The sequence below is a fragment of the Pelodiscus sinensis genome, chromosome 10 (genome assembly GCF_049634645.1).
Source record: "Pelodiscus sinensis isolate JC-2024 chromosome 10, ASM4963464v1, whole genome shotgun sequence".
Classification (NCBI taxonomy): Eukaryota; Metazoa; Chordata; order Testudines; family Trionychidae; genus Pelodiscus; species Pelodiscus sinensis.
Genome location: NC_134720.1, coordinates 5,871,623 through 5,886,961, shown reverse-complemented (window position 1 = coordinate 5,886,961; position 15,339 = coordinate 5,871,623). Strand labels below are relative to the sequence as shown.

At 42.3% G+C, this 15,339-nt stretch overlaps 1 protein-coding gene across 4 annotated transcripts in view; it reads right to left on the bottom strand.

Moving 5' to 3' along the window:
• Nucleotides 1-13,969: 13,969 nt before the first annotated feature.
• Nucleotides 13,970-15,339, bottom strand: part of UGGT1 (UDP-glucose glycoprotein glucosyltransferase 1) — an 88,333-nt gene continuing 86,963 nt past the window's right edge. For all 4 annotated transcript variants that reach the window (XM_075938346.1, XM_075938348.1, XM_075938349.1 and 1 more), the window contains one exon: nt 13,970-14,917. In XM_075938346.1, coding sequence (XP_075794461.1) covers nt 14,892-14,917 — 26 coding nt within the window. In that variant the 3' untranslated portion in view covers nt 13,970-14,891. The remainder of the gene's footprint in view (nt 14,918-15,339) is intronic.

The following is a 15,339-nucleotide window of genomic DNA, read 5'->3' as shown; positions in this document are numbered from 1 at the left end:
TGCCGGACCACTGGATGCCAGACAATTGGAGTTTTACTGTATATTATGTCCTCACTTAGTGTGTAGTCTGTGCCTTTAGAGCAACCTTATAGGGCCCCAGCAGCAACTGTCTGTACCAAGCACTGGACTGTATTTTTGCAGCGTCCTCCCCTCCTGCTTCCGCTTAGGGTTAGGATATTTCTTACACAAAACCCATAATCCTCTGCAATGGGGGGAGGGGGAACCACACTCGTAATTTCATTTTATGGAACCTGCATGCTCTAAGATTTTGATGCTTCCAGGGAGACGTGGGGGAAGCATTACGTATTTTGTTAGACAACAGTGATGAAAGGAAATATACCCCAAAAGCTACCTACAGAGAAGGACTGCTGCTGAGAGATCTAGCTCTTTCACATCCTCCTTCCTGTGACCTCCAAAAGGAGTCTGCATGGAGATAGGATGTGAGCGAGGGTAGGCACCTGGAAGCACTACATTGGGTATGAGTAGGGCATTTCTCAAGATGCTCGCTACAGTGGGTGAGGCTTCCTTATACAGGTAGACCTTGTCCCCTTCATCTAGGCTGGGCCTGAGTGAGTGACTGGCTCCCTTCCACCGGGTCTTGCCTTGTTCTGTCATCTCTAGGTCACCTCACTTGTCTGCTGCTCCTAGTGGCTTCCAGGATGGTCATTACGGCATCGTCAGCACCAGTGGTTGCACCAGAACCTGATGGATTCTTGTATCTGCCAGGGGCTGGGCACTAGTGGGGATTTTTTTTCTGCTACATTACTCCTGCGTAGGCAAGGCTGAGATGCTTAGAAAGAAGAAAGAGACTTTTATATTGAGTTGAGCTGAATATGGTGGTGAAGGTCTCAGGACGTCAGGATGAAAAGCCATCACCCCTGGCCAACCCCCTAAGTACATCTGACACCCACCAAACAGACTGTTTTAAAACCTGGGTCATCGTTACAGTCGTGACGCTGAGTTCCATGGGATCATGTTCACAGGGCCACTGTTTTGGTTAATGTGCCATTCTGATTTGGCACACCTGCAAGAGAGCAGCCCTGTCGAGTTTTTTGCTGCATGGGCATTAAACTTTACAACCTTAAAATAAATGAACGAGTGAATGAACACGTCGGACAGCTTTTAAGTGGTTGCAAGGTCAGACCCTTCTGCAATGAGACTTTGAAAATGTGAAGAGAAGCTGTCTGATATCTCCTTCTCCATCCCCCACGTCCCTGAAATACCTGTGGTTTGCTGAGACAGCTTTAAAAAAACACACACAAAGATTGTAATATTCAGCTTGTGCTTGATGGGGCTGAAGCTGGTTTTAAATCACTTTTCCGCTTTTAGAACACAGTTCTTGCTTTGATCAGCAACACAAAGTGATCAGGGGCATTTATTATTCCATAGATATGAGCTGGCAGAGGGCTGCTCATGCATCAGCTCTCCTGCAAATACAGAGTGAAAGCAGGCAGGGCGAGAACTTCAGAGATGAGGGGAAGGGAAAGATAGCATCTTAGCTTAATGTATTCCCCTTTACAAATTCCTTATTGCTGTGGCTTTTTTCTCCCTAGTGGATCCAAGCATGGAACTAAGCTGAAAGACACTTAAAGACACATTGTAAGAGAGCCTCTGAAGGCAAAGAGAGCGCATCATTTTGACTCAAGAAAGCTCAGTAGACATGCTGCAGTAATATAAATCAGGACTAGATTTAAAAAAAAATCAACCCCCAATCAAGCTGTGTTGGAGGAGGGGGGTATTTAATGAAACTTTTGGGTATTGGCCAAACAAAGAAGAAAGCAAAAGCTTCCTCCAAATAAGTGAACAGAATTAGTCATTGAAATAAATGTGAGTTGTTCAAAGAAACACTTTTTAGGAGCCTGTTTCAGTGAATATTAACCAAACAATTGTGCTTCACCAAATGGAAAGCACAGAGCATAAGAATTACTGCTTAGATGGCAGCTTTATCCTGGAAATAGAAGGGATGTCAAACTTATGGTTAAGGGTTTGTCTTTCACTGGCAGAGATCAGGAAGAAATATCCTTCGGACTGGTTCTTCTTGTCCTCTAAATTTGTCTTCTACATTGTCTCTTGCATCTTTCTCCAAAAGAGCTTGTCACACGTAGGGCCGTGTCTATACCTCAGTGCTAAAACATTAGTTGTTCTGGGATGCTAAAAAGTATCCCCCTGAACCACAAAAATTTTAGTGCTGAAAAGCACCATCATAGATAGTGCTTTATCATTGGGACCCATGCTCCATAAAACCTGCTATCCCTTGTTCAGGGTGGGGTTTGTTTGTTTTTTTAATCACTGGGAGAGCCCGCCCTGGTTATAGTGTGTGACTACACTGCCCAAATCACAGCCTTGCTGTATCGTGGGCAGTGTAGACATATGTCAGACACAGGGTAGCAAGCAAGGAGCACTTCTGGTATAGCAATTCCTGAGCTCTAGTCCAATAGTTAAGTACATTGCACAAAATTGGTCTATTTTGGTAAAAAAGGGCCAAATCCTGCTGTTACACTAAGATGTATTCAGTTTCCCCACTGAAGTCAATGGAATAACTCTGGACTGAGAATGGAGACCAGTGAGAGAGACTAGAATGGGGTCTAAGACCACTGATTAATAAATGCTGCAATGATTTTATATAGATCTGATATTTGCCCCCTCTCTGCCTGAGAGCAGAAATAAGAACTCTCTGGGCAGCTACTTTAAACCTAATTGATTTGCCTTTAATCTTTCTTTAATATTTAACAGCAGATCTATAGGGTGCCGTGAACTTTGATTGAAGTGATACTTAGCTGCATATGTTCAGCATGCATGCAGCCCCAGTGGTACAGCTCTAGGGCTGAGAATGCTCTTCTAATTCTAGGCTGATTTGCTACGTTCTAGTTGCCTTTTTTAATTGTGGGGGTTTTTTTTCCTTTTTTTTTTTAAGCTGAATATCACATCAGACCACATGGAGCAAATGCATTTCTGAGTTTAAACGTTGCTGGGGATTAATGCAAAAGGAAGCTAAGCAGCAAGCATCTACAACTTTCAACAGGGCAAGCGCGCCATCTAGAGGTGAGAAAACCTAGTAAAACAATGCCTGTGGCAGGGATGAGCAAGCAGGTCAGTGGTTATGTGGCTAGCTTAGAACCACAGCACCTTCTAGCTCAAATGTTTAGCTGATCTAAATGTGAGTAAGTTGTTTCAGGTAGAAAATCCCAGCCTTTGCCTTTTTGGGGGGGTAATTTTAATGTATTGAGTTAATTTTAATTCAGCCATGTTTAATTTGGTTCCATGGCTGCAAAAACCCCTACACCACTTGGAAAGCTGTTTCCTTGTCAGAGCTGCTAGAGCTCAGGATCAGGACCTGTGTGAGATGGAAACTAGGCAATTTCTCAACAAAGTGTTGATGGAAACCATTGCCTGCATCGCCTCTTAAGCTTAAAAGGACAAAGATGCATGGTCTTATTTGATTTTTTTAAAATTGTTGAAGAGAATTTAGTGCTCATAAAATGGTGATGGGCACCCTGCAAGTACTGTTACAGGCTGGGGACCAACTGGCTAAGTAGCAGTTCAGCAGAAAAGGCTCTGGGGATTCCAGTGGATGAGAAGCTGGATATGAGTCAACAGTGTGCCCTTGTCGCCAAGCAGGCTAATGGCATATTAGGGTGCCTCAGGAGGAGCATTTCCAGCAGATCTAGAGCAGTGATTATTCCCCTTTATTTGGCACTGATGAGGCCACATGTCGAGTACTGAGTCCAATTCTGGCCCCCCTCCTCCCACTATAGAAAGGCTGTAGATGCATTGGAGAGGGTCCAGCGGAGGGTAACCAAATGATATGAGGGCTAGAGCACATGACCTACGATTTGGGCTTTTTTAGTCTGCAGAAGAGAAGAGTGAGGGGGGATTTGATAGCAGCCTGCAACTCCCTGAAGGGAGGTTCCAAAGAAGATAGCTGTTCTCCCTCCCTAAGGAATGCCTTCCAGTGCTTCACCACCCTCCTAGTGAAATAGTTTTTCTTAATATCCAATCTAGACCTCCCCCACAGCAAGTTGAGACCATTGCTCCTTGTTCTGCCATCCGTCTCTCTCAGAACAGCCTCTATATCCTATCTCCACAGGGCACAGTGGGGGCACAACAGAACTTGGGATGGAGTTTGCTGGCTGCTTTTGGGAGTGTTGCAAGGCCAGGGCAGGGGTGAGCCTGCCTTAGTCCCACTGCACCCCCACCCAGGAGCCACCTGAGGTAAGCAGTGCCCAGCTGGAGCCCACATCCTGAACCCCTACCCCAGTCATGAACCCCTAGTCCCTGCCCTAGCCCCGAGAACCCCTGCATCCAAACACCCTCCCAAAGCCCACACCTAGAACCCTCTCCGGTCCCCCAACTGCCTGCCTCAAGCTCAGCTCAGAACCCCTCTCACACGCCAAATCCCTTAATCCAAGACCAGAGCCTGCACCCCAACCTGCTGCCCCAGCCTGGGGAAAGTGAGGGAGGATGTGGGAGAGGGGGAGGCTGGAGTGAGCAGGGGTGGGGCCTCAGAGAAGGGGTGTAAAGGAGGCAGGGCAAGAGTTTGAGGTAGATCTTGGATTGCACTTAAATGTAAAAAGTGATCTCGTGCTTAAAAAAGTCGTAGTCCCCTGCTCTAATGGTTTCTTCTGACCTTAAAATTTACGAATCTTTGAAAATATGGGACATAATATTTCAAAAACTGCATTTGAATAGACAGGTGGGCACCTAGGCACACTAGTGTAAAGACCGTTCTGCCCTGATCATGATGGCCAGGCAAATCATGTCTGCTTGAACAAGTGTGGGTTTTTTTTTAAATCTATTCTCCTCCCAAGTGATGTCCTGTTGCCAGTAATGGTCACTTACTGGACGCTTTGTTGACTGAGCACCTAGTATTGCACCCACACTAGTTTCAGCCAAAAGTGTTTGTTTGTTTTTTAAATTGAAGAGTTGTACTGAAAGCACTGGATAATGAACGAGGAAGATTGTGCACTGGTTTCAAAAGATGCCAACCATCTCTGTGCTCATGCTGATTTTCTGGAAGCCTGTTTGGTTACGTTTTGCCTTTGAGGCTACCCCCAAGTGAGATGGCTGTGCTGCAGTTAATAAAATATGTTTGAGATTCTTTATTACTGGCTCTTACACAGACGAAATATTTTTCATTTATTTCCCCACACCCCCAAAGTTAGGTTAATAGGGAACAACTTCACTGTGTTCAAAGCACAGAGCAATATGCCTGAGCAATGATCCTAATAAAGTCCAGTCAACAATAAACCCCAGTAGTCAGAAACAATTTTGCTTGAGTGTCCTGATTGGAATCTGGATAATTTAGAGGAATTTGTCAATGAGCAGCTGGCACCCATGCAGCAGACAGAAGGGGGGCAAAGGGGGACTTTAAATATCTTGAAGTCAGCAAAAACAAAACCAGATGGAGTGCATAATCTGCCTGCAATACTTGTGATTGGGTAAATACGGCTATGTGGCTGCAAACATGAGGGCAAAACAAATGCTACTAGAAGAGGGACTTTTCCCCTGGGCTGGGCATGTGGACACTGGTACAGTTACACTGTAGCTGTTACCTAAAACAGAAATGGAAAAATTAAACAATCAGTCATCCTTTGTCCTTTAACTGTTGACTACCATGTGCAGTGCTAAATGTTGAGAGACTGGTTCTTGGGTAACCTTGGGTTACCGGTGTTGCTCTCTGTCCATGCCTAGCGGCTGGACCACAGAAGGGGGATTAAGTCTGTACAGCCTGCGAGCTCTAATTCACGCTTTCAGATCCAGAGGTCCTGGGTTGCATCCTTTCTACCCATCCTACAGCATCTGTAAATGCACATCACTCTAGAGAGGTTAGGCACTGCCACATAAGTATGAAATCAGTCTTTCCTGAGCAAGAATTCAGGCCAGAATGAGCAACATAGAGTTCTGGGGTTTGAAATGTTAAAAGCGCTAAGCAGCCTTTCTAAATTCAAGGGCTAAAGAGAGGAATCAAGTGTGAAGTCTGGCTTGGTTGTGCCACTCTGACTTACCTGGTCAGGCCTACAGCACCAATCTTACAAACTGATGAGTGGGGGTTCAGCTGCTGTGTCTATTCTATATACTTATAGGGCTGTTGAGTGATTAAAAAAAATCATGATTTATCACGATTAAAAATGTATCAATCAATCACACTCAAATAATAATAGAATACAATTTAAATATTTGTGGCTGTTTTTCACATGCACAAATATATTGATTTCAAGTACAACACTAGCATTCAAAGACCATGCTGCTCACGATATATTATAAATATTTGCCTTGTAAAAATATTTTTCAGTTCACTTAATAAAATACTGCAGTGCAATCTCTTTATCATGAACGTTGAACTTACAAATGGACAGTTATTTTTGCACATAAGTATGCTCAAACACTTCACGGCTTACAAGTCCACTCAGTTCTACTTCTTGTTCAGCCAATTGCTCAAACAAGTTTGTTTACATGTTCAGGAGATAATGTTGCCTGCTTCTTATTTACAACAAAGTCATTCAGATGGCACTTTTGCAGCCCATGTTGCAAGATATTTACATGCCAGATGTGCTAAAGATTCATATGTCCCTTCATTCTTCAACCACCATTCCAGAGGGCATGCATCTGTGCTGATAATGGGCTCTGCTCGATGAACCAACGCTGTGCAGACCAATGTGTGACTGATTCCCTCACCCCATGCTTTATGCAAGTGGCTTATGAATATAAATATACATATCAAAGATTGTTTGGACAAATGTAACCTATCATGTAACCTATCAGTTTTAATGTTGCATTCTGCTGCATCTGTATATCTTATTTTGGTGCATGTACCAGTCTTACATGTAAAATTAGAAATATGAGGTATGAAGACTGTTTATACGCTAATGAGAGCCATTAATGGTGTACCTGAAGCCTTAAGGACTGAGTGATTAACTTAACCACTTGTAAACAGTTTTGTTTGTCCTTTAGGTCTAAGCAGGAAGACATGACCATACTACCTTGTACTGGGCTATCAGCTTGGCCAGATAATTTTCCATGGAAAGGTGGATATAGAACAAAAGATTGCCACAAAAGAAACATCTATTTAAGGAATGGGAAACTAGCAGTCCCTTTGTTGCTGGTGGTGTGACACCCCTAAAAAGAGAGTTGGGGACCCACGCAAGAGTAAAAAAAATTATCCTTGACGTGAAGACTTGCCTGAAATAAGAAGAGTTATTAGGGTAAGTTTGCAATAAGTTTTACTATATTAGAACTAGCTATTATGGATATAAAATTCCGCTTAACGAGTTAACCAGTTAATCCTTAGGTTTAAGTGGTCAACTGATTAAGCAGGATTGCAGAGAGGTCCACTCCAGTTCCCCATGTTTGTGGGCCGGCCAGCTCCGCAGATGAAGGTACTGTTCCTGGGCACTGGTTAACTAGTACCTGGTAAGCATCACCCAGTCAAGTTAACTGGTTACCTGTTCACATCCCTGCTAGCCATGTGTTTTCTTTACATATTAATTCGGTGACTTACTTGAGACCGTCTCTTTTCACGTAAACATTTTGGTTTACTATCAAGCCCCGTCTGCACATTCTTCTTTAAAGGTGGCTTGTCTGACTGAGCTTTCATTATGTAAAAGTCTTGTACAGAAAAAGGTGGATTTGGGGTTTTTTGATCCCATTTGGGGGTTGGTTTTCTGAGCACTGCGCCTTAGCACTGCAGTCTTTGGGGGGTGGGTACCCCAGCTCTGTGCCTTGGCTGGGGAAGACCAGAGAGTATGTCCCAGCAGGATAGTATGGTGGGGTGCCCCAGGCTATGTTCTAGACTACGGGGCTTTTCTGTGTGTGTCCAAGGAACGCGTCTGCTCTTCCGCTTTTTCTTGCAGAAGAGCAGATGTGCTCTTTCAGAAGCCCTGTCTTCCTCCTCCCAGGAGGAAGAAGGGCTCTTCCGAAAGAGGGTTTTTTTTCCCGAAATTTGGCCCAGTGTAGACGGGCCAAATTTCAGAAAAACCTCTTGCAATGTGTTTACCTTTTCCAGATAAAGCCCCATAGTGTAGACATAGCCCCAGAGAGCAAGGTGTCTCCTGTGACCCCAAACCCCTGCCTCAGCCTGGAGTCCCCTCCCATACTCTGAACCCCTCAGCTTCAATCCACCAGCCCGGAGTCCACTCCTGCACCCCAAACCCATCATCCCCACCTGAAGGCCTCACCCCATCTGAACTCAATTTTGGCTCCACATCTGTGTCTGCACCCAGCAGGAGCCCATACCCCAATGCCCTGAGCCAGTGACAGAGGGAGGGGGCTGGAGGGAGTAGGGCCACAGAGAAAGGCTGGGGCAGGTGCAGGGCCTCAGAGGAGGGACAGGATACGGGTGCTCAGTTTTGTGAAGGTGGAAAGTTAGCAATCTGGCATGTAAATACCTTGCAGTGCTAGCTACAGAAGTGCTATGCGAAAGCCTATTCTCACTTGCAGGTGACACTGGAAGAGCCAGGCAGCGTTAGCAGCTGTAAATGTAAACAAACTTGTTCCTCTTGGTTGAACAAGAAGCCTGAGTGGATTTGGGAGACTCTAAAGTTTCATAGTGTTCTGTTTTGGAGTGCAGTTACGTAACCAATAGATCTACAGTTGTAAACTGTGTGTAGATTGCACTGCAGCACTTGTAAACAAATACTATTTCTATCACTTTTATATTGCAGATATTTGTAATAAAAATTATATAAAGTTGAGCATAGTACAATTTGTATTATATTGAGGTCCATTACAACATATTTGAAGATGCAGGAAACCATCCCAAATATTAAATTTCAATTGGTATTCTACTGTTAAACTCAGTCCTTAGGCAATCTGTCATTAAATCGACAACCCTACTTATATATTCTGCATAGGTAGAGCCCCGCAAATCTGCAGCTATCCACAGAATATCTGTATCCATGGATATGGCTATCTATGGCTCAGATACCGATGCATAAACAAATTTTGTATCCATTAAGACCTCTCTGCATAGGTTCTGCTGGTGCTTGCCAGTAATGTATCAAGCAACAAGTCTAATAGAAGTGAGTGTGAATGTGTGTAAAGTGATGAGTCCCTGAAGTCTGCCAGTCTGGGTAACCAGCTGCCAGCACCACCTTGACAGCTGAAGAACAGTGTGAGTGAGCCCTGCAAAAAGAACCCACCAAGAGACAAAAAAGCCCTCTCAAGAAAAGATCAAAGTCCCATCTGCAGTTAACTGATGACTCATGATCAGACAGTGCTCCGGGGCAGTGGGACAGGACAAGATTTATAGACTAAAGATGGGCGTAAAACTATAGACTTGGGTCTTTCAGTTCTCCAGACATCTTATGGGAACATCAGTGCGCACAGACAACCCAGCTGCCCGCCTCCTGTCTAAAACACCTGGCCAATGGAATAGCATGAGCAACTGAGGCTGGTAATTACATTCCATTTGTAGAAATGTGTAGTGGACAGTTTTAATAGCTAGGGACAGTAAATGACTTCTGTCTTCACAATAAACTTGGCATGTTGCCTTATGCCCCTAACAAGCTTCTGCTAGTTCTATTTCTACTAGTTGATGCCATTACACCTTTCACTGTTTCCCTGCATATGATTAATTTTGACAGTCATATTAATTCAAAGTAGCAAAAAACCCTCTAATGGAAGGGTTGTCTCAGATTATTGATGGGAGCTGGAGGCCTTGCTGGAAATTCCTTTTGAGCCTGTCTGACCCTCCAGGGGATGTTGTGGCACTGAATGCATTCAGAGTTACTCCCACCCCTCTAGGTGCCACACAACTGCGCTATTGTTTCATTAAAAGAACTTTACATTTTTATATAAAGTGACAAGTGCCCTTTTCAAAATTATATAGATGTGATTTGGAATCAAGGTCCGCCTGGCAATTACCTTTCACAATAAATTCTGAATGCTTAGTGTCTTTATATTAAGAGCTCTGTGTGCTGATCTTGTCCATACAGTCTGTATGTACAATCAAGCATGATGCATATATTATATGGCCTTAAGTTTCAAACAGGGGTGCCTAAAGTTGGTCTTCCAAATCTGTTTGTAGGCACCTAAATAAATGGCTGAGTTGTTCAAAGTTGAGTGCTTTAGGACTTAGACAGCTGCAGATACTTAGTATCTTCCAGGGGAAAAGTCAGACTACTTCAATAGGTGTCTAACTTTAAGCAACTAAATAGATACAAAAATCTGTAAAGTGAGACTCTTTCATTACTATGACTTCAAATGCTTAGGCCTGGGTGCAAAGGATGTAATAATCATTAGAATTTAGAAGACCATAAAATTAACAAATATTTCTCACTACTCAATATGAAAATTAAATGAGTGACTCACATAGCAATAGTCTTCTATACAAATATGTACTTCAGTAGTCCTATTAATGAACACAAAGAACAGGGAGATCTGATATAAGAGACAAATGTTAGAGAAAGGAGAAAACTGTGTGTGGAACAGCTCTTATTTTGTATTCATAATATATGAGTCTTTGCTATCTCCGTTTGTGAAATATAAGACTTCTACAGACCTATCAATAAGTATCAGCATCTTTACTCTGCTTGGTGGTATTGAACAAGGTTACAGGAAATCTAATTTGGAAAAAGATTAGAAAAGGTACTAAGGTTCCACAAAATCCTAGCTGAAGTCTTCCCTTTGTCGATGGCTCCCCTTCCACCTCCAGTGACTGTGTGTAAAAGCTGGTTAAGAATTTACTTTCCACTTTTTCACCACTTCTGTTTTATTTTGGAATAGGAGCATAGTCAAAGCTTCCTTTAGAGGAAACCTATTGATGGATGGGCATAGGGCGAGGGTCATAGAAACAAACATTGCAATCGTTTGAAAGGCTTGCTTTAGTTCAAATATTTGGAACAGTGCCACACCATGACTTTTTCATGCTCGAGCAGCATGGGGACCCAGAATTAGACACTGTAAATCCATTTCAACTGCATTTTAGCAACATCTATTATCCCTGCATAACTGATGTCACTTTTCAGTACAGACCCCAGCCGCTCCGGTCAGAAATAGCTCTACTTAAATAAAATTAAGATTCTACTGTAGGAGTTCAGAAGGCAAGAAAGCTTCATCCAGAGAACCTTTGAGAAGATTTTTTTCAGGAGGAGGGAGAGGAACGAACAAAAAAAACCAGTCCCCTCAGAGGATAGTGTTATTGGTAGTCCGGAGAGAAAGTGAATACTCTCTCACCTGCCACAACTACAGTCCTGGAGACAGGCAGGGCAATAGTCTAAGTACAACTGGAGTGGTTTGGTACACACACTTCATGTTTTGTGATGAATCAAAATAAGTACAGAACTCAAACTGTACTGCAAAAGAATTGCAGAATTTCTCATTTACAAGTAGTTTCTCAATTAGATCATACCTAATTATGACTTGCTTCCCTATCCAGGTGAGTGATGTGTTTATTCTTGGACAGATTCAGAGGAAAAGAGACAGCTGAAGGGAAGAAGAAAATCTTTATTAAGCAGGAGGAATGTAAAACTCTCTCTGGCTAATTTAATAGCTTTCCAAGTTAAAGAACAAGTTGATTTATATAGCAATTTTACATTTCACACCCCATTAGCTACAAATATTTCAAGAATTTGGGGAGGGGGGGTGTTGGGTCTTCTAATCACGCTCCTCCTCAGGTACTCACCCTGAAAAACATTGGACAACCAAACCTGTAATTGAAGAGTGAATCATTCAAAAATAAATAGCCAGCTTGACAGTGAACAAGCTCCACTGCCAGCGCCTACACGCAGATCAAAGTATTTCCTGGACTACATGGACTGTGCTTCCTTTACCCTCTAGTCTCTACCCTGTATCATTTACCCCAAATCCATTCACAGAATTTGTGCAGCATGGACATATGTCCATGCTGCACAAATGTGTGCTACTCCCTATTGCCTCCTTGGAAGCTTGGATGGATTCCTTTTTAAACAGACTTTTCAACTGTCTCACTCCCCACATATGTACTTCATCAAGTATTACTGCTGTTGCATCAGTCTGAATACACTCAGTGACCTGATATTTCAGTAGGTGAAACTGGGCAATCCTTTCAAGAAGCAGGACACTAGATTTTGTATTAAATGTTGTATATAAATACTTTTACAAGCAAAAAATCAGAACTCAGCACACGTGTTGGCATGCTGTTCAGAACCCTGTGAAAGAACATTCATTTTAAGTTGCTGAGGGTTCCTATTAGCACCTATTTTACTTAGGCTTTTGATCTTTTTATGGGAAAAACTTTATAATGTATAAAACTAGATTAAATTTACACTGGAATGAGTTGAAACTCCATCTCATTTTCCATCCTTCATTATTACAGCTCCAACAATGTCTGAATGGTGCATTAAGAGCTGCTGGATAGAAGATACATACACTATGTTACCGTGACGTGACAGAATTGAGCTGAACATCAGTTTAATGAATTCCTGGTTGATGAAACCCTGTCCCACTCACTGGCTGAACATGACTTTGGTCACAAAAGACTTTCCCTACTGCTAAGCTGCCATGCTGGGGATCGAAGAGCTGCTAAAAAATGCCTGTGCAATAACCATCTGCCAGATAGGCAACACACATTGTATCAATTAGTATCAGGGGCAGGCAGGGAGTGTTTTAATATTTTAAAAATGCCCTTGAAGTACTGGAATACAAAAGGTTCAAGGGAGTCCTTATTTTCTGTGTCTGTTCATGTAGGTATCTTTCATAGCAAATGCTTGTAAAATTCAACCCCACTTGCACAATGCAACAGCCATTGGGGCCAAATTCTGCTGTGCCCTGTTTCCATCTGCACAGGCAGCCATTTCCCCTCTGTCCAGCACTCAGAAGAATGCTATAAGCAACTTCCCTAGTTCTAAAGGCGATAGTGTGCTGGCTGGAGTATGGCCAGCATGCATGAGATGGTGTTTAAAATGCATCAGTGGCAGATGCATACTGCTCTGTACTTCCTGAACTGATACTCATACCATCACTCAAGCTGCAATGGCTCCATTTTATTTGCAAAAGGGATCTTGCCTTCAAAGGTGGTAATGAAATAAAAGGCATCTGCTTTTGCCCTAAAAGCAAGCGAAACTAAAAACCTCTTCCCGCCAAAAATACGTGTCCCTTCAGTTACAAAACAGGTGCACACAACAGTACAATAGTTCTATACACAAATTTAGGGTTATTTGAGCCAATTTCTACCTAGAAGTGGATTTCAGAGAATTACCTACCTCAAATAGTGACATGCAAAGTAGGCTTACAGCACAACCAGCAACACACAACATCCACCTTTAAAAAGAAAACACTCAAAACTAAACTAAGACTAATGCAGAAACTCATCATCTTGGCCACAATGCTTGGGGCCTGTTTCTGAAAAAGAAAAAGCACAGCCCATTGCTGCACCTGCGCTCATTCACAAAGGGCCAGCTAAATGCACACCTGGCATTCTGTGCCCTCTTGGCAGCCACCTAGGCATACGGTTTGAAAACAAAGACCTAGCTCTTTCAAAGCTGTTGGAATATAAAATAAGGAGACTTTTCTTCCCCTTGACTGAAGGGCCTGAATTCCCAGCTCTCCAGGAGCTGTGTGTTCTGGACATACAGTGCTATCTGATCACAAACCAAATTTCTCAGCTCATCTTTCCAACTGTCTCAAAGGAAATTCTGTTTTGATAATATATTTCCCAGTCACATTAGTGGAAAAATTTACACACTGAACCTGAGCAGATAGTAACTGACTTTATAAGTGTACTCAAGTGGCAGAACTACTGCCATGGTTTGTTTTAAAATTAATACCTCCAAGAAGTTTATTGAAAAATTTACAGTTGAAGAAACTAAGGACACGAATCCGTAGTTACTCAGAGAAAGAGGTTTTCTGTTCTCTGCACCTGAATTAAACCTATTGCAGCAAAGCACCTAAAACATGTGTACACAGAAGGAACCCATTACTGAGCTCCCCAGAAAGGAAGACCGAGAAGATCAAAAGAAAGAGAGGGGTGAATGTGAGAACTGACACAAAAACCTAAGAACTCCAAGGTTTTATTGATGTAACATCTTGTGTTTGAAGAAAAATTAAATTTACATGATCAAAAACTTCCACAGATTTTCATAAACAGCAAAAACATTCATGAAACAATGAACCACAGCATTATTAATGCCCTAAAGATTTTTTTAAAAACTCTGAAGAGTGTGAAGGGAGAAAAAGGGCACTTTTAATTAAATAAATTTAGGGGGAAAAGAAAAGTCAGAAAAAAAAATCCTGATTTTTCTATCAGTTGCAAAATATTAACCTCAGTATCATTGCAGCTGAAAGTGGATGTTTGCTTTTATCTGATGTGGGTCTCTTTGCCAACTCTTCAAAAATGAGGAAACAGATGCTATGTCTTAATTTAAATAATGAAAACTGCTATTCTGTATCAGTGGCATAATGAACAGAGCCTTGTAGAAGATGGACCATCTGAAAACCATAACATTAGACCAGTTCAAGGTATGATTCCCAGCTTCATGTATCCTGAAAAAACTAGCTCCAACTCAAAACACTCGCCTGAGGTAAGGACTCATGCTATCGCTGTCCCACCACTCGCTGAGTATGCATTTTCCATGTGCTCTTGGGTAAGATACCTGTGGCTAATAGAATCATGGCCAACACTGGTTGTATGTGGCAACAGCTAGATGAACAGACCTGCTGCTTTTCAATGTACTTTGAACGTCTGTTACTGAAATTCTACACTCCCCTGTAAGCACTTTCATCTCCTCCATAGATGCAAAAAACAGTAACTCTGACCCTATTTCATATGCAGAAATCAACCCAAAGGCAAGTGATAAAAACACAAACATCATCATCCCATTCAATTATTCAGCAGTTTTGCAGACATACTGGAAAAAAAACTAGTATTTGATATAAAAATTGTCTATGGAACAGTCTAACTTCATTTTTCCCATGGATCATAATTCCACGTGTACTCCTAGATCTGTAGAAATAAAAAGAAACAGAATGAAAATCAATTGATGGGTTGGGCATGAGTCATGTGTAAAACTGGACAGCCTGTACACAGTAATCCTCTGACCTTTGTATTAAATGACATTTTTCTTCAACTGTTGAAAAATTGAGAGGTAGGCCCAAATTTCAGAACCTTCACCCACCAGCTTTCAGGTCTGTGCTCATGTTAACTAATCCCTGCCACACAATTCCCTTCATATATGCTCTTGCTTTTTGTGGTCAAAATGATGCCCAAATTGCAAGTCTGCTCTCCTGTACATTTCTTAACTAATATTTGAAAAGTGCTAAGAGTGACTTGAAACATACTGGGTAAGCTATATATTACCAATATTCAGAATGCAAACCAAAGCTACTACACTCATGTATTGGAGATAGGCTTCACAAACAATTTAC